Source organism: Scomber scombrus, chromosome 5, assembly GCF_963691925.1.
Source record: "Scomber scombrus chromosome 5, fScoSco1.1, whole genome shotgun sequence".
NCBI lineage: Eukaryota > Metazoa > Chordata > Actinopteri > Scombriformes > Scombridae > Scomber > Scomber scombrus.
Genome location: NC_084974.1, coordinates 15,479,418 through 15,499,089, shown reverse-complemented (window position 1 = coordinate 15,499,089; position 19,672 = coordinate 15,479,418). Strand labels below are relative to the sequence as shown.

The 19,672-nt window shown below is 38.5% G+C and overlaps 1 protein-coding gene across 3 annotated transcripts in view; it reads right to left on the bottom strand.

Annotated features, from left to right (window-relative positions):
* Positions 1 to 19,672, bottom strand: part of stx1a (syntaxin 1A (brain)) — a 58,760-nt gene that overhangs the window by 25,864 nt on the left and 13,224 nt on the right. For all 3 annotated transcript variants that reach the window (XM_062419654.1, XM_062419656.1, XM_062419655.1), the window contains exons 2-3: positions 13,049 to 13,126; positions 4,913 to 5,012 (exon numbers count right to left, since the gene is read on the bottom strand). In XM_062419654.1, the coding sequence (XP_062275638.1) occupies positions 4,913 to 5,012; positions 13,049 to 13,126 (178 nt within the window). The remainder of the gene's footprint in view (positions 1 to 4,912; positions 5,013 to 13,048; positions 13,127 to 19,672) is intronic.

Here is a 19,672-nt window from a genome sequence, read left to right as displayed (position 1 = left end):
TCCGCCGCTGTAAAATTATGAGCGCCACTGATAAAAATCTCCCATAATCATTAATATCAATGGACTATTAATGATTTTCACTCACACACTGTGTGCACACAATAACACCCAAAGTTATTATGGAATTGTTTTGAGTCGTCCTGCGTCTCCTCATTCTTCAACATGACAGGACATCTACATGAAAGGTACTGTTGTAAGAGTAGCATACTACTCTTGAGGAATAGATCAGTGTGTAATGTGCATGCATAACGAGTGAGTGGTTGAGTGAGTGGCACAAAAGTGACGATGAATGCCAGCAGAGCAGAAGAAAAGGTTAGCAGTAAGTTGTCAATCTGGCTATAAATGTACAGTACAGGCTACAGTGTGCCATTTAATAAATGTTGCAGCTTTTCAGGATCAAGAAATGTCTTGTCTATTGTTTTCCCAGGTGCTGGAAAAGTCAAGGGGGTTAGGCCCGAAGATAGCAACAGTTGGATAGCCTAACCTGACCAGGCTCACTTAAAATGGATTAGTGTCAGTCTCAGACACACTTAAACAGAGAATGGAGAAATGTCTGGCTGTTAAGTCTCTTCCTGATTTTTCAGAGTTTCGTCCTCCCTCCAGCTAACCTTTTCTAATGTGTACTACTTCATAGTTCGCAAAGTTTACCTTGAGAACGAAACAATGTACTTTCTGGATATGACTATATTATAGTGTTAAATTTCCCTCTATTGCTCCAAAAAAGAACAATGTACATTGATGTATCTTTCAAATAAAACTGGTCTGATGTTTAGATAATCTGATGCAATGCTACACAACTGGCTCAACACATCTATACTTCTCTCCAATGAGGACAGTGATGATACATATTTAACCTGCAACTAAAGAGAGAGAGAGAGAGGATGACAGTTTGGAAGAGACGAGCCATACCCTGTTATCAGACCACAGAAACAAAGAGTTGGTGAGTGAATTCACTATCTAATAATGTAAACTGTTCTTATCTCTGGATGCTGCTATCTGATACAATGCATGAGTCACTGTAGAGGGAGAGGAGCTGCAAATGTTGACAGCAGGAAAAAAGTGAGTCCATCATGGGAAAACATCTAAAACCACTCTCTCAGTATCACAAAGACTTTTTCAGCACCACACTACTCTAATGTTGATTAAAGAATAACTCAAAGGTTTTAATACCTTAACCTCATCATATGTCGTGTTTTATTTCACACCAGTCATCCCGATGACCCCACATTCTCCAAGGGAGGGCCATGGGTAAAGACCACTGATGCTCCTTCAGGGGAAGCAATCATCCCTGACTTTTGACCTTTCATTATGAAATCTATCACCAGCTTTCATCATCATTAAAAATAATGAGAAGCAGTGCTACACACAATAAACCATACCAGAAAACTAAAACAAATAATGCAATTATTTAATGGAAAATGTGAATTCAATCATGTTTCTAAATATAAAAATGCATTTGTGTCTTCCCTTCCTGCATTAGAGGAATGTGCCCACGAGAAAACGCAGGTTCAATACCAATTATGATCTGCTGGCTATTACCTAATCTATCATCATTATTGGACGTAGTACTGCCCACCGCTGCTGAGTGCAGCCCACACAAAACAGGCAACACAGAAATTCTCAACAAGCAAAACAAGCACACGTACCCTATATTGCAATTCCCTGGTAGAAATTTGCTATGCTTCATTTAGGGGGATGGGTAAACTGTGATATGGGATAATGTGTAATGCAGGCGCGATGGTAATATTACACAAACGCTGTGTGTGTGTCGAAATGAGTGTGTGTATTAATTCGGGCTTTGCAAGTGGGCTGGAATTAACCCCCTGGAGATCACCAGGAAACTTCTCAGTCAGCGAGCACAAAAGCTTCCCAAGCAAAGGGGGAGGAGGAGCAAGGAAGGCCAGGGTCGTGAAGCTGGCCAGGTGGGTGGTGTTTGGGGAGATGTGATGCAATATGAAACTGATAAACCATGACAGAAACAGAAGGTTTACTGCCTAACAATGCTACGCTAAGCTCTGAAAAAAGGCATTTTCTGTGTGTGATTCCCAACTACTCTTCCATTATCCTGTTTTTGAGCAGACTGCAGGGAAACTAAATGACACTGCGATCATCTTCGCTCTCACGATCACACAGTCGACTGTTTCAGTGACATGCATGATACATGTGCTTATGTAGGAGAGAGAAAAACTGAAGAGGGGAGGACATATGAGAACAGGAGAAGAAGAGGACTCACATTCTCATCAGGAAGGAGATGAAGCTTGATTTGGTGGGAGAAATAAGCTCTGAAGTTATAGTAGAAGTGGAGCAGGCTTCTTTACACCACAGGGGAGAAAGTAAGAGCCAGAAAAAAACAGACTGAAAAAGCAGATTAAAATGTCATTGGACGATTAGTTGTGATGACACATTTAGTTGCAAGCTGCAGCACAAAAATGTCAGTTACAGACAGTCGTCAGAGAGGGAGAGAGACGGCACACACATGCGTACACAAGTACGCAAACAACACACTGTAAAGGTCTTAGGGTCTCAACAGACACAGACACACACACACACACACACACACACACACACACACACACACACACACACACACACACACACACACACACACACACCAACGCTATCTTAAACGAGTCATATGCAACTAATTTTCCATGACTAATATGAGGAAATGTTAGTCTGCAGGGATTATATTCACAGGAATTTTGTAAATTATTATGATTATGATTTGAACACCCAAATCCATGTATATGTAGTCCTTGTCACCGCTTATTATATTGATTAAAAATGTGATCTGGGTTTCCAAATAAAATATGTCAGTTGATGCAGATGATTTATACAGTACCAGTCAAACATTTTGACCCCCCTTCCCATTCACATTAATGGGAAAATGTTTCCAAACGTTTGACTGTTACTGTAGGAGAAAGAGTTACACACATACAAACACACACATGCACACTCACACTGTATAAAATGTTCTTAAAGAGATGGAGAAGCATCCGCACTGAGGGTAATAAGATGATTCTCAGTCACCACAATGCAACAGGCTGACAGTGAAAAACATACTGACCTCTGTGTAGTGAACAACCCTGACATTTACATCAGCTGCTGGCTGATGTGCATTTATCAGGCAGACACACACACACACACATACAGCATCGATTTCAGTCACAAAGGAGACGACTTGTAGAAGGATTTGTATCTTAAATGCAGCACCTTGCCGGGATGTGTCATCCGCTAGTTAAAGGGCTCGTCTGATGCCTGCTGCTGCAAGCAGATCGATGCTTTTTCAGGTAGGTGGGAGGTAGGGGATCAGGGAGAGGAAGAGGATTCAGGGCTGTTAGGCTACTAGGATGAGTAACATCCCCCTTGTGAGAGCAGGGGTCTAGATCAATGCCCTGACATAAATGAGAGAGGAGGAGGTGTTAGAGAGCAGAAATGGGGGAGTAGGAAGATTGGAGAGAAGATGGATTACAGCATCCAGCATGAATTCAACAAAAGCAAAAAGGAGAGTGGTTAAAATGAGTGGAGATAAGAGAGATACAGAGAAATATGGCAGACGGTGTTAACAGCAGGTGAAGAGGCAATGATGGGACTAAAGAGTAGTGGAGGGGGAGCAGAAAAGTTGAGAAAATGGACAAACATGAGATTTCACTGTGAGAGTGTAACGCTCAAAAGAACAGAGAGGACTGATTGGTGGAAGGGGCGACCCTCAACATCCGAAAGGTTCTCACCTTTATCACAGCCTCCATCAACAGGCAGGCTTTTTGACAAATTGTTCATTAATTGCTCAATTTCTTTTCATTTTGTTATTTTTTTCTTTTGTTCAGTAGCATCTTCCACTATTGTCAGGCTTTTTGCTGCTGTTGTACATTAGAGGCATATAATATAGTGACTTTTTGGCATCATCCTCTTTCTTCCTCTTTGACTCATTGATGAGTCATTGCACTGCTAAATAATAATCTTATCATTAAAAAGATAGAGAACTGTCTGTGGGAAAGGGTAGGTATTGATTTGGACAATGTAACCTCCTGTGGTTGAATCAATAAATAAATGCACGATGAATCACACTACTGGGAAATAAAGATGGGTGACATATTAAGGGAAAAAAACAACATATGTGTCTTGGTCCATCAGCCGGAGCACTGTTTGGTATGTTCAGACACATACACATTCCTGGTGGATCACTAACATGAAAATAATCAAATGTGAAAGATTTTGAGCTCTTGTAACCAGTCTTTCTAACAAGTAATGTCTGATGCCTGTAGCCAAGGCGAACACCATGTTGAGATATTTCACTCAAAACCGCAAATGTCAAACTCATGGTGGCGCTAGATGAAAAAGTCAAGGAATCACCAAGGTCAGTAGCATTCATCCTCTGGAAACTGTGATTGTCTGCACATATTTTCAGGGCAATCCATCCAAATTGTCATCCATAGAGTCATGCTGTTAGTATGACTCAAAATGCCCACGAATCAACAAAAAATTAGAAGAGGCTCTTTAGAAGAAATCTACAAAAAAAATCAAAAAGGTAAATGTTTCTGTAATAAGAATCATCAGCCCAACTTCACTAATGTGAACATTATAGCTAGGCTGTTTCTCTGGTAATAAAAATAAAATGATTTCCATGGCGATAACTATGTAGATGTAAAATCCATCCTAATAGTATTGTAAGCCATTAGCAGTGTTTTGGCAGCTGATCAGCTTTCAAGAATCACTCAAACTGACCTTCCTGGATCTAATTACATCGTCCCACTGGTACCTGAAGCATCACGGCCCAGCCAGTGCCATTATGTTTTTCAAGCATGGCTGTTTTCAATTTGAACATATAGTATTGTTTTAAAATCTCAACTTTTTGTTGAGTGGAGTTGACAGAATTAAACATGGAGAAACAGAAAAACACAAAAAGCCTTACTCTCATCAGGGTTGGGTGAGGCGAGGATGGCGCTGTGCTTCCTCTTCACCTCCTCCACTTTCTCTGCCAAAGACTCGATAAAACCCCGGATCTCCTCCACCTGTTAAGAGAGCGAAGATAAGAGCACAAAAGGTGCTTTAGATGTGTTCTGCACACTGAGGCGAGAAGCACCAGTGATTAGATTAAGTGATGTTGATAGAAACTGAACTAAAGATGTCATTATCACATAAGAGGCAGAATAAAAGCAGGGTGAAGCAGGTTCATGTAAAGGAACACACAGATTTTCAAGTTTTCATGTTTTGTCGTCAATCATCACTTTTGTGTGACTTCACAGACACCCAGAAGAAACTCTCATTTATGTGTGTGATGTGTCGACTAAATTTGCATTTCTATCCGCAGCAAACTGGGCTGTTTTTAGACTAAAATCTGTTAAGTTACCAACTCAGACATGCTCATTAGTAAACAGTTGCTATTTATAATTAATACAAATGTAGCAGTTCTCACTTTATTTAAATTAATGCTAATGTTTTTGTAGTCAATAACAGTCAGGGAAAATATGCTTGAATGATAACGTGCAGTGGAAATGACTCACTTTGTTACATTTGATGCTCAACCAAACTGTTCAGAAAATAGTCTCTCATCTGTGTTTGTACGGCCTGTTATGTAATTGAGGATTGGAGGTTGTAAAGTGTGAATGGGACCTTAGATAAATCAATACTGTGGGTAATGTAATATAAAGCTGATCAAGTTTCCTTTCAAACTAAAATATGTCATTGCTGAATCCATACACGACATTGTGTTTGTTGAATATGTCATTCTACAACACTAGACATTAATATGCTGCTTTAAGAACATCCACTCTTCTGCAAAGGCTTTTCAAAGCATTGTGGAGCCTGGCAGAAGAGATTTGCTCCCATTTAGCCGCAAGAGCATTAAAGAGGTTTGGTCCTGTTGATGGGAGATAATGCATGGCTCACAGGTGCGCGTTCAGTTCATCCCATAGGTGCAGGTTGGGGATTGAGGTTAAAGAACTGTGCAGTCCAGTAAAGGTTTTTCCACATCACATTATGACCTGGATTTGTGTACAAGGACGTTATATAGTATAAACTATATAATGTTCTTGCAGGCGCACAATAGGCCTTTTTCATGGAAGATATTTTGAAATGTGACAGTAGGAAAAGCACGTGTAAAAAATCAAATCAAATCAAAATCTTAAAGAAACCTCAATGATTTTGAATATTCAAGTATATTCAACAGAGACAACAGACCTACTAATAAACAAGGTGAAAATAAAATATCCAAGTACAGCAAGCTACAGGTTTTATTTACCCAAATATCATTGTCCAAGACAAACGATCACTTTAACTCAAATTTGAGCACATTTAACAGGGCAAAATACTGCAGCTCTTTTAAGCCTCTAACGGACTGAGGCCAAAATCAGAAAAAGCGACAAGCATGAGCAATGAATATACTGAGACACAAAAGGGAAACATTAGTCAAAAGAAATAACATTGACTTTAACTGTAAATCGTTTCTCAGTTTAATCCACAATATTACTTGTGCTATAATTTAATGTTACTAATACTGAATAACACATCAAGTTTTGATTTTCCCAAATGAATCCTGGTGGATTGATTCTGATCAATAACCACATCTATGATATATAGATAAGGCTCCGCCTTTCACTGGAGGAATTCCACCGCAGGACAAAGCTAATAAACAGAACATATCCTAAAACAGCAGAAAGATTTCAACTCATTATTATTGATGAATAAAGTATGATTTATGGAATAATGTGTCACAGTTTAACTTTGTTAAAGCAAAACACGAGGTGAAATTATTTGGTTTAGGGAAGGCATGATGCAACCTAAGAGACATGACAAAAAATTAAACCTATAGTGTATAACATGCGTATTCTCCTTTGAACTCTGCATTTCACAGCATCATCTGCCACCAGGATACTGGTTTGAAATTCTAACCAATCGCCTCCCTCCTCCTCCCAGCTGCCTTGTCACTAGCTGTGCTGCTTCTGGCTATGGTAACAGCTGGACGAGCAGCGGGTCACATCTGTCAGTGACTTCCTCAATCTGCACTTTAATCTCAGTCTGTCATCTATCCCTGATCACTTTCCTCCACCTCTACACCTGCTCGACTACAGGCCAGTCTGTTCCCCCTTCGTTCTTCTCTCTGGTGTCTCTAAAGTGACCACAGTCACATCCTCTGGTATATCTCTGGTTCATGCATACGTCTGTCACACCTCATAGGTCTGCAATCACTCCACTTCTCCATCCATACATTCCTGAGCTTCCCTCATCCCGGCTTGGGTCATTGTTCTCCCATTATCTCTTTAATTATCTACTGATTGGATCTGTTTTTCAGTAACATCATAATTGGCTTTGGAAGACCACTAGGGAGAAACCAGGCACCACAGAAGGCACACCGTGGTGAATACAGAGTTAAATGCACAAAGAGAGATCACAGAAGTTAAAAAGTAAGATGGTGAGACAGTTTGATAGGATGGGAGGAAGCGAGCAGAAGATGAAACCACTTTGAGCTGTCTCAGATCAGAGACCATGTGTTAGTGAGTCACCGTGCACCTCTCAGCTCTCATAAGGCATCACCCACATTTGATTGGTGTGGGAGAAAATGCAGACACAAATAAGCAGACAAAAACAGACAAACACACTTTGCAGATTTTTACAACTACTCTTTATGAAATTCACCTTTGAATACACCATGACATCTATCAATTTTCGGGATCTTGTACAAAAGCCCTGTTAACCATCAAAATCTCATGACTGGTAATATAGTCCAGGATGAGCAGCAGCAAGAAAAATAAAGTTTTTTTTTGTAGTTTTCCTTAGGTTTTGTCTAATTTTAGTGTTTTGGTTTAAAAGTCTCATTTTTAACTGGTAACGGGTAAGATAAGAGGGCTTGAGGCCACAGTGAGACTATCTTGCGTCTGCTTCCTTCATACTTGCATCATCAGGTGAAGGATGTTGGGGCCATGAGAAAGGAGCCCTCCAACAAGATGTAAGAAGAGTACTGACATATAATGGTGCTTATGTCATACTTTGACAAACACACACACATACGGCTGATAATCCTTTAATCTTTTTTATGGAGTCGTACAAGCAGAGTTTTTTTCTTTATCTTTGTCTCACTGCTTGAGGGTTTTTATCTGCTGGCCTTCAGAGCTTTACTTTACTTTATAATTGTTTTGAAAATTGCTATGCAAATGACCCTTGAACAGTTAAGACTTTGAGTAATAGATAGAAAATCTGAATATTGTGTGTTTCAATAATGGCCAACATTGCCTGTTTTACTACAATGCTGATCAACTAAGATTTAGTTGTTTGCTGGTGCTTGACATGTGTATTTCCACACATTACAAACAATTTCAAAGTGATAGCAGGTCCTATTTTTGTGTCCCGTAACACATAAAAAACACTATTGAACAACAGACACTTATATATCATCTATGTGACAGATTGGTTCATGACTGCATATAATTAAAGCCCCAACTAAGCATCACATCTTGCAGAAACGTACACATGCTCACACTTTTGTATCAAAGCTGTGATGTCAACATACAACATACAGACTGAAGGCCAGAAAGAGCAGCAGTAAACAGGCTATGTCAGATGGCGTACCTGCTGTTGATTAACATGGTAGAAAGACTTCACTATAGCTAACATCTATGGTTAATGTCAGTCAGTAAAGCTACAAGTCTACGGACACTATGGAAAACCTGCTAAACTATGAAAACTTTTTCAAATGTGATGATGGATTACAGAATGCAGCACGTACATCTTCAAATGATATAAAGTAGAAGAAAGAAGGAAAAGAAATAAGGAAAAGATAATTAAGGAAAAGATACTGACTTTCACACTTAACATTCACCAGATATTCAGATCTTTATGTCTATAACTAAATTCATAAATTAATAATAAGGCATGTAACTGCATTTGCAAGATAAATCAAAGTGAATGAAAATGAAGTGAATTAAATTATCAAAAAAGCTTTCGAGTCAAGTCCATTTTTTTTGCATATCAAGCTCAATATAACATAAATATGCCTTAAGGGGTTTCACAATCTATACAGCCGTATTACATGTCCTATCCATAGTTAACTATTGACAAAGTGAGCTACCTCAAAGACAATTTATCAAATTTAACAACTATTCCAATTTTTGATTATTCATATACCAGAATATATTTAAGGGTTTTGTCAATGGCATCAGGCTTTGGTTTGGTTTGGTGTTAGGGCCGCAACTAATGATGACGTGGTTACGATTACATAGCTTCACTAGCTTGTTATTCTACATATCACAACCTCTTGACTTCTTACTGAACTTCTTTCAGAAATGTACAATGTAGCACAAACTCAAGAGGTTGTGATATGTAGCACAACAAGCAAGCAAAGGAACGTGTCACCCAGTACGCTGTGGCTCATTGACATGTTTTTAATAGTTTATGGACAACAAGGGAGGTCTACAGTATATCAGGCTTTGGATGCACACACAATACTTTTAAGGATCAGTTCATTGTTGGTTTGGCTCTGCACATGAAATTTATTGATGATAAGAAAATATAAAAAATCACCAGTCTCATCCTTTAAAAGGTAAAATAATTTCAGTCTTATCCTTGTCAATCACGGGCCTCTTAAACATCCTGACACACACAAACATGCAGATAGCTATCCTTGCAATTTACAGCAGTGCAGTAAATGAGACTTTTAATACATTATGACACAGACACCACTACGTGCCACAAACACATTGTGAAATCAATATCCACACTGAGGGTCATGTTTATGGTGTGACTGAAGGACAGGTAGTCTGCTATCCCTCCACTGAAAGCTTAATTAATGCAACCAGTCAGGGTGAGAGCCTGATTACTCTTTCTCCCCCTCTGCTCCCTTAATCTGCTCCCTGCACTATCTACATCTCCCTCTGTCACATCTTATTACCCGTTCCTCTTCTCTGGTCTTGCTATCTAACTTCTTCTACATCACTCTCATTTCCAAATCTGGTTGTCTCATAATTGTTCCGGCTTCTTGCTATGTCTGAAACTCTTCTTTGTTGATCTTTCTGTCTCCACATTTCACTCAACCTTGTCTTTCCTCACTTGAGACAGATGTAATAGACTGAATCTCCAGACAGATAAAGAGAGTTCATTTCAATATCTAGGATGGATAGAGACAGTCTGTCAGAGGCGAGAACTAGAGACAGAAGAGAAATGAGAGGAGACAAATGTGAGAGGAATGACTGCAGGCTGCAGTGTTTCTCACAGCTAAAGCATCTCACAATTACACTGTTTTCAGTGTAGGTTACACCATCTGATGCTCTCTGTCCACACTGAATCTGTTAAATATGCACTCCTGTTATGTCATTTAAACATGTAGCTTTCAGCTGTGCACTAAAGATCCGACTGAAAACGTAATAACACAGGTAAAAGTTGGGTGGGTACTTTCTATCCTGCGTTTGTACTTTTTTTTAAACAGAAAACACACGTTTTATATTTGTGACGTTTAGATGTTCTTTTACTGGAAATTACATAAATTATAGCCAACAGCAACTTAACCAGAAACTTTCAGCTCCCTGGTGATCTCCCTCCAGCCAGCTGCTACCTCATATAGGTTTTTGTATTAAAATGGTGAGGTATCATTGATAACTCCTCATTTTAAGTAAATGAATAAGCTGATGTAAATGACAGGAAGCACAATCGTGTCCGACAAATGCCAGGAGATTTTAGTGCTGGGTGAAGTGGAAGTGCAGTGAAGTAAAAACTAATTTCTTACTTTAAGGTAAAAATATGTGTTCGTAGATCAGGACCCCATCCTTTGTACATACTGTAGATAACCGAGTTATCCAAAGTACAATGTTGATTATATAATTAAAAACAAATATCTACGGCCTTAAAATCCATCTGGAACTGTTGTCATAGCAACAAGTCCTTAAGCCCAAACCTGCAAAGTGCAGGCCTATTGACAGTTAGCTGGATCATCACCACATACATGAGCTCATTCTGAGGCACAAATGGCTCACTTTCTGATATTAATTATAAAAGAATGTAAATATATTAATGATTTTAGATCATAACATGTAGGTTATTGATTGGTTGGTGTAATATAACAATTACATTTGAATTTACATGAACTCATACTGAATCGAGGAATCTAAAAGCTAATGCAGGAGTGGGCTGAGGAGGTGGAGATATTCCACTGCTGAGAAGCAGGTGGTGGTTGTAGCAGCAGGAATGAATGCGCACCAGAGCTATTTATGTGCTGCCCAATTGCTTGCGTCAATGTTCGTTGACATATATGATTGAATTGTATGGAAGATGTGAATTTAAAATGACATCTGTGTCTGCTTTGTGTGCGGCAAACTGTGTGTCAACTACCACATGGTTTATTAGTAATTATTAATCACCTATTTACAGTATATCTATCATATTTCTGTTGGTTATTTTTTTGTTGGATGGATGCACCTGCAGTTCAGATGCAGATGTTTTGGCCTCTTTAATTGTTTCATGTTGCTTTGAAAACTCACATATCAAAGTGTTTATTGTTAGACCTCTTTCATAGCTCACAAATGCTGCAAAACAGTCCACCTTTTGTAACAGCATTAGCAATGGTGATTTAAACACTTCAAAGTTAAAGCCCCCCGTATACATAAAATGATATATGAAGTATCTTAAAAACTGTACAAATATGGCAGAGACAGGGGATGAAACAGATGATAGACAATGATAAATATGGATTACGCAGAGGATGTAAAACTCCCTCAGCTTTCTCGTTATTTGAGCTGAATTATCCTGCTTTTTACTTCTAAACCACTCGCTGTAGGGGACGTAGAAGGCCCATTAAAAAGGCATTACAGTGGCCACTTTACTCACAGAGAAAGATGGCAGAGAGTTAAGTCAGTCTGGCTCCATATGACTGATGATTCACAGCTGGTTTCCATCTCTATGTGGAGATGAGGAGATGTCAACTGCTGCTACATTAAAATGGGGCCTCCCCTCTGAGAACCATGACGATGTTCAGTTTGTGTTCCCAGCACATTTGCACAGCATGTACAGGAAAATACTACATAGATTCAGTTTTACATAGGCTCTGTGCATATCTGTCATACAGAAGAGAGAAGACCGTAAAGAAATCACTAATAACATTCAGAGCTGGACACAGAGAACATTGTTGTGTTGTTGAATCAATAAAGGCCTTTGGAAATAAAATAAAATATGTAACGATCCATGTCACACCAGCTACATCATCAATATCTATAAATCAAATCAATGCTCCCCTGAGAGAGAAAAAAGGCATGAGATTTATAACAGAGCTGTGAAAAATTAACAAAATTAGATTCAATCACCAGAGAGGAATGATACACAAGCAGATTAGAGAGTAGTTGTGGTGTAACAGAATGTAGTTAATCTGTCATCTGTACACACTCCCCCTCTTACCCCTCCCTGCACACACAGTTCAGCATGCATGTGAACCACAGATTAATTTTAAAATGTAAAATCTCATTGGAGTCAAAGTAAACAGACTGCTGTTGCTACACGTCATGGACAGACTTTGTTTTGCTCTGTTTTGAAGATCAACAACCAAACCAGCATGTAATGGGTCCAAAGTGACATTTGCAGGTATGTTTGCATGCTGTTTAGCTATGCAGCCTGCTAACTGACATTAGCGGTGCACTTTTCCCCAGTTAATGTTTGTGTGGTGGATCGTCCAACAAGCTAAGCAACAGGACAAGATATGTGTTCATTTTTGTAATTTAGTAAATTCTAATGATGTAGATACAGGGTATTTTTTCATTCACTTCAATGTTTAAAGGAAGAAGGTTTTATTCCTCATATTGCACTTTAATTAAGAATTGATTATTGAATATTTTATGTATTTTAAGATTTTATCTAAACTTTGGACATCTTGAATGTTCCTTTTTTAATTTAAGATCATGGGCAAAAGTTCATGCTTTAAGTGTTGTAAAGAATAAATAGAAAGCAAAGTTATATTTGTCTCCCTTCTTTTTCAACGGGCAATTAATTAGTGCAATATCAACCCAGTAAATAGGTGAATGAGAGCAGTGATGAAGAGAGGCAGAAGAAGGTAAGATCAGTAAGAGAAACACACCTGCTCAAAGAATTCGTCCATAAATCCTTTCTCCATCCCAACGGCGACTTCATCCTCCTCTTCTGTCGTCTCCTTCCCCTGAACACACACACACACACACACACACACACACACATACAGCGGATATATTAGAAACACCTAAAAGGTCTAATTGTGAACATGTTCTCCAAAAACTTCAATGACATGTGACAAGTAAAACGTGTTCCCATAAAAAAAAAAATTATACATATATATTTATTTCTTTTGCATAACTCAAGGTTAAATGGAACAGCATTAATACCCTCCACACCTCTTCACGCACCAACTGATTAGAAACAAGGAGCACTTAACGACACTTGTAATTACAAGCACAGGATGAGTGATTAGCAAGTTATTATTGAATTAGGATGTAGGGGCAGAGAAAGAAAATCTTGACTTTTACACACTTTTGCCTGCACACACATACACCAACATATGCAGATACACATTAACATTTCAGTTTAAAGGAATCATTTGACAATTTAGTAAATATGTTTATTCTCTTTCTTGCCGAAACCTAGCTCAGAAAATCGATACCACTCCTGTGTTTGTCCATTAAATATCAAGCTGGAGCTAGCCACTGCTTAGCTTAGCTTAGCTTAGCACAAAGACTGGCAACAGGGGGAAACAGCTATCATGGGACTGTCAGCCTAATAGCACCAAAAAAAACAAACAAGTTGTGGTTTTACAGGGAGCAAAAATAAGCATATTTTCCTGCTTTCAATCTTAAAATAACTGATGGGTCATTAAACACCAGACAACAACTACAAAAAAGTTTAGTGTTTACTTCTACCGCAAAATATTATATTTACATCAATAATAATCAGTAAAGTCTATCTGCTGCTCCATCCTGAAAAGTTAAAACATCTCAAACTTTGATCACTTTGAAACCAATGATTCACTGTGAAATACACATTCATTTCTAATTACATATCTGCCATTACGTGAGATTAGCAGGAATTTCATATGACTTCATCTCATTCATCAATCCTCTAACAAACTAATTCAATTTTCCATTAGTAGCCTATGAGATCCATTTGCTTATCAACGCTGTGGAAAAGGAGTGTAGTTTTAATCTTCTTCTGGCTGAAATGAGGCTGTATTCAAAATGTCGGACAGGGAGAGAAACTTGTAGACAAGTTTTTACTACTTCACACTGTGACATCTTGTTTCTATGACTTGGGACTACACTGTGTAGTCTACACAGCTGGTTATTGAGCAGTGATACCATGTATACATCGTTAATATGGAACCTCACAAAATACAGATGAAAGCCACTTTCCTAGTTGTGTGCATCAAAATGATACCTCCTCCTCACCATCAAGCAGTTAAAAAAACAACTCCAAAACTTCTTTTAAAAAATCTTGATTGGCCCAAAAGGATTGTGGGGTCATATTGGGTTAGGGTTAGGATTTCCTGAGCGCCCCAGAACTCCTCTTTATAACATTATATCCATTAAATATTTTTTTAAAAACACCAACAGTCATATTGAGAGATTATTCTCATGCTACTCGTCTGCAGGCAGTTGGCCAGGTTCATCTAGAGAAAGACACTTATGTGCATGAAATACAAGCATCCACGGTAGGAAGCAGGTTGAATAAATTCCACAAACACACTTGATTCAAAGCAAAATGCAGACCTAAAAAACTTACAATGAATAAACGTAAATTAGAATGAATAAGTGATAAATATTAATAAAGAAGAGGGCTGTATAAACATTATATGTGTCCCACATAAACTGACATCTTATGTTATTCCGTTTTTTTCAAATGTGAGGCATCAATTTATGTAACCACTATGAGGGAGAACATTTTTTTGTTTATATTGGAACAAATAAAAACAATTAATATGACATCAATCAACAACCATCCCAAAATAAATGCTGATTTTGCATGTTACCTTGAGACACTGAGTAATGGTAAATGGACTGTACTTGTATAGTGCTTTTCTAGTCGTTATGACCACTCAAAGCGCTTTTACATTACATGTCTTATTCACCCATTCAAACACTGATGCCAACCTGCTCATCAGGAGAAAACTAACCATTCATACACCGTTGGTGCAGCAACAGAAGCAATTTGAGGTTAAGTATCTTGCCCAAGGACACATCAACTGAATGAGCCGGGAATTGAACAGCCATTCTTCCAATTGGTGGACGACCGCTCTACCTCCTGAGCCACAGCCGCCAAATAATGAAACCTGTGAATAACTGTTTCTGTAACAGTTACAGATTCGAGCAGGCGTTGTTGTTTGTTTGTTTTCTCACACAAAAAGTCCTTCTGTGGAGAGTTAACTTGTGATGTGCTGACAAAAAACAAGAATCATCAAAATAGGGAGGAGGCAGAGGAGCAGGGAGGAATGTGGGAAAATAGGGAGAGGAGAAGTACAGAGAGTGAGGAACCTGCTTTTGAGAAAAAGTTCCGAGACAGAACACATGAGAGATGGCGTTGCAGTTGGCTTAAAACTAAGTGAGAGCCGCAGTAATCACAATAACATTGTTTAAACCCACTCAAACTATATTTAAACCAACAAAAACAATGAAGGGTTTTATTCCTCAGAGTTAATTATTTGGAAAAGCAGAAATTAATCAGAGTCTAATGATTTATTGTGCACAGTGTTCATGATAACACTTAGTCTCATTTTAGAACAAAGCTCTTCACATGGCATCAATAAGTCCAACTTGGTGTTGGTACAGCAATGAGGTGCATTTAAGGAACTGCAGACTATTAGAAGGAGAGAAAAAAGAGGTGGTAGCAGCAAGAGGCAAGAAGGAGGAGGAGGACAGGTAGGGAATCAGAATGAACTCCCACAAGAAGGAGTGTACCAGTATTGTGTTTGGCCACCACAGAAAGATGTTGTATCTTCTGCAGAGATAAAGGGGGCTTTGGTCTGGTGGTCTGGTTTTTACTTGGAGTGGTGAGGAGGGGAGAGGACTTCTGCAGCTCCCACTGAGGCACAAAGATTTTGGAGGAGGACTTCAGTGCTGCACTCTTAAGTCTACAGACTTGGACATGACTGTCCACACTTGCAGCAGATGTGCAAAGCTCAAGAAGCAAAGGCTCACTGCAGCTGACAGTGATAATATACACCAGATGGTAAACACAGAGAGAGAATAAGGCCTAGACAAGCTGGTTCCCATTAGGCCATAACCCTTCAATGCACTCTGCCTCTGGGGCTCACACTCAGGCAAAACTCCCCGGCAGGAAAAGTGGCCTGATTATGCTGCTTATTAGATTAGAGAGTTGTTCTAGGAACCGTGCCAGCAGGGAGTCGCTCCATAAAGACAAAAGTCAGTGCCTGCACACACAGTGTAAACAGGAGGAGGAAATACAGTCTGAGAGTGAGAGCAAGAGATAGAACAGACATGTAGTGAGCAGCATGATGTCAGCACGAAAGAAAAGAAACATTATTGAAAGCTGGGAACATGAAATAGCATGTGCAATCAGAGGATACAAAGTTTGTATTGATGTGTACTGAGTGGGAGGGAATAAAGTATGCATGTAAGCCTGTATGCACTTAAACCCTTTTCACAGTTTTATCTGAGAATAAGAAAGAGAGAAATTTGTGAGAGACAGTTCAAGTAGAGATGCAAAGCCAATTGGACAGTGCTTTATTGTCCTTTCGTGTTTCCATATTACAGCAGCTTCCTGCAGTCCCATTAGAAATGACTCATAAAATTCTGTGTCAGCTGCACAGAGAAATACTGAGAGCATAGCCAGATTTATTATCATAATACAGCTACACTGTAACAAATTTCTGTAATTTCTACAGTAAAAAATTACAGTAGCTTCTTGTTCTAACATTTTACAAGGTGTAACTGTATATTGCAATGCATTATGGGTAAAAAAAAAAATAATTACAGTAACTTAAAGCATTTTTTCACAGTATCACATTGTAAATGTACAGGATGGTTGTGTTTTCACTGGTTCTGACTGTAAACGATACATTACAGTTAAACACTGTTAGTAGAAGGCGCGGTTTGAAACAGGACACCACATTTGATGGCGGACGCAGGGGAGCGAACATCCATCCACTCAGTGTAAGTAAGTTATTAACCTACAAAATTAAAATGTGATTCAAGTAGTAACTTCATGCAATATAATTTGACCGTGTATCAGCCTGGTTTGCTCGTCTATAAACTACAATGTTAAAATACCACTCAGTTAGATATATTTAGTTACTCTGTAATCTCATTTTAAAAAGCTGCAAAACTAGCATGTTGGTAAGAATAATGTTTCTTTATTTGTGTTAGTGACTGTATTTCATCATTTTATTATCTTAGTATTATTTATATCTTCGTCGTGTTTTATACGGAATATATGGGGTGTGGGATTCAGACTGCACCGTTTTTGCATATGTTAGCTAGCGAAAAACTGGTTAAGTTAAGCTAACGCTAGCTACGTGCATTAGCCCCGTCACCTGCAGGACAGAGGGAATGCCAGCACATTATCTAAAACCCTCAAGGTTAGAAAACTGTTGGAGCGAAAGCCTATAGTGCATAGTTGCCCAGTCTGTTGTTTTACATAAAACATGTTATTTATGCTGTATACCTGTATGTATTTTTTGCATCAATTTATTTTTTTTATTTATAAATGTTTGATGTAAAATTGATTTGTTAACATCTTAAATGTTCTGTGCACTTTGATAAACAGGTTCAAGTCAGTTGACAGTTTTGTATAAATACTGTGACCAAAAACTTTTCACCTTATCAGGAACATTGTTCCTCTTGTTACACACATCATAACATAACATAGATAACATTTAATTGCGGTGAGTATCAAAATCACTGTATCAGGAGACCATCGTTATAATGGACAAAACGTATGTGCTTGAAGGGGATGCTAGTGGATTATTTTGTTACATTTTCCATTATGAATAACAGGGAGTTATTTTTATTCAACTCTCTGCATTTCCATTGTTTTGCAGTTTTGAACATTTGGAAAACTGATAAGCTTGTCTCCAGAACTTGGTGGTTTCTGCTGTCTCTTGTAAACAATGTATTTCATTGTCTTTTTCTCTGATTTTGTGAGTTCAGATGCCTCATCAGGATCAACCCAAACATTGGCACAAAGGTGAACAAGTGGATCAGTCCAAGAAGTGGGAAGGTGCAGCAGAAGAGGAACAGCGGTGTCAGCCTTCATGTCTCTGCACTCCTCAAAAAATTAATGGACTTTGAATTGTCACAAAAAGACAGGACAATGGAACTTTATTTCACTAACAAAGTTCCAAAAGTCTGGTTAGTTATTACACGTTACACTGTATTGAGTATTAATAAATGTTCTGTTTTGTTGCAGCACTGACTCTTGTTTTATTTAACAGCTGAAGATAATCTAATGTAGTGTTGATACATTTTGGATTATGAGCAATCAAAGTGTGCTTAATTTGCTAAATGTGACCAACAAAGATTAACTGTAAAAACATTTTACAATAAGATATTGAATTATGAAAAATTACAGTTATTTACATACATTGCTGTAATTTATATACAGCAAAAAACTGTAAAAAGGTATCCAGTAATATACTGTAATTATTTTTACAGTAATTTTACAGGACTTTATTGGCAACTTTTTTGCCTGCAATTTACTGTTAATTCTACAGGTAATTCGTTACAGTGTAGGTAACATTCATTATGTATGTGTGCTCACACACACACACACACACACACACACACACACACTGTTCTGAAGACTGTACGGCAGGACAGGTGATGAGCAGAGCCCGACCACTAGGGGCGCTGCCGCGCCCGGTCAAGCAGTGTACTACTGGTTTGAGGAAAGAAGTGGAGATCGTCAGCAGTGTTATTTTTTCTATATAAAGTGGACAAGATTATTGTCTTGAATCAGTTGATCCGCTGGTTGTATTTAGATGTGCGTCCAGAGAGATGTAAGTTTAAGTTATGTTGACTACAAATGCATTTAATTTTTGGGCTGTTACCTGTTAGAGTCAGGTTTATATCTTGTGTTAATAAGAGTGTTGCTAATGATTAGAGGTGCTCATTATCAATGGTAATGATACGAACGGTCATTTATTTTATATTTGCGGCACTGACCGTCTCTTTTCTTTCTTATCTATATGTGATATACACATAATGCTGGTGATTGTGTATTTTGTTATTAATGGTTATTATTATTTCTGTTTATTCCAGAACCACACACACACACACACACCTGCACAACCTGTAATGGTCACTTTGCAATGGTCACTGTTTAATTAAAGCGCCATAAAAGGATTAACCGTTTCATCCTTGTCTTGGGGGAACCTTGAGGACTACGTTCTAACAGACGTACATTTTGCGATTACACACAGAGAGAAGCCAGATAGCTTTCCATGAGACACTATATTACACACACACACACACACACACACACACACACACACACACACACACACACACACACACACACACACACACACACACACACTGTATATATGTAGCCTTACATTCGCCCCTCTCCAATTAACCTGCCTACTTAAGAGTAGATATCAACACACGCTCAGTATGCACATTTAAAATGGCGACATCTTTTTGCGGAATCGGTGTTCCCAATAAGAGTGGCCATTTGAATCAACAAGGGTCAGTATGAGGTAAATGTAGTCATTTGGTCC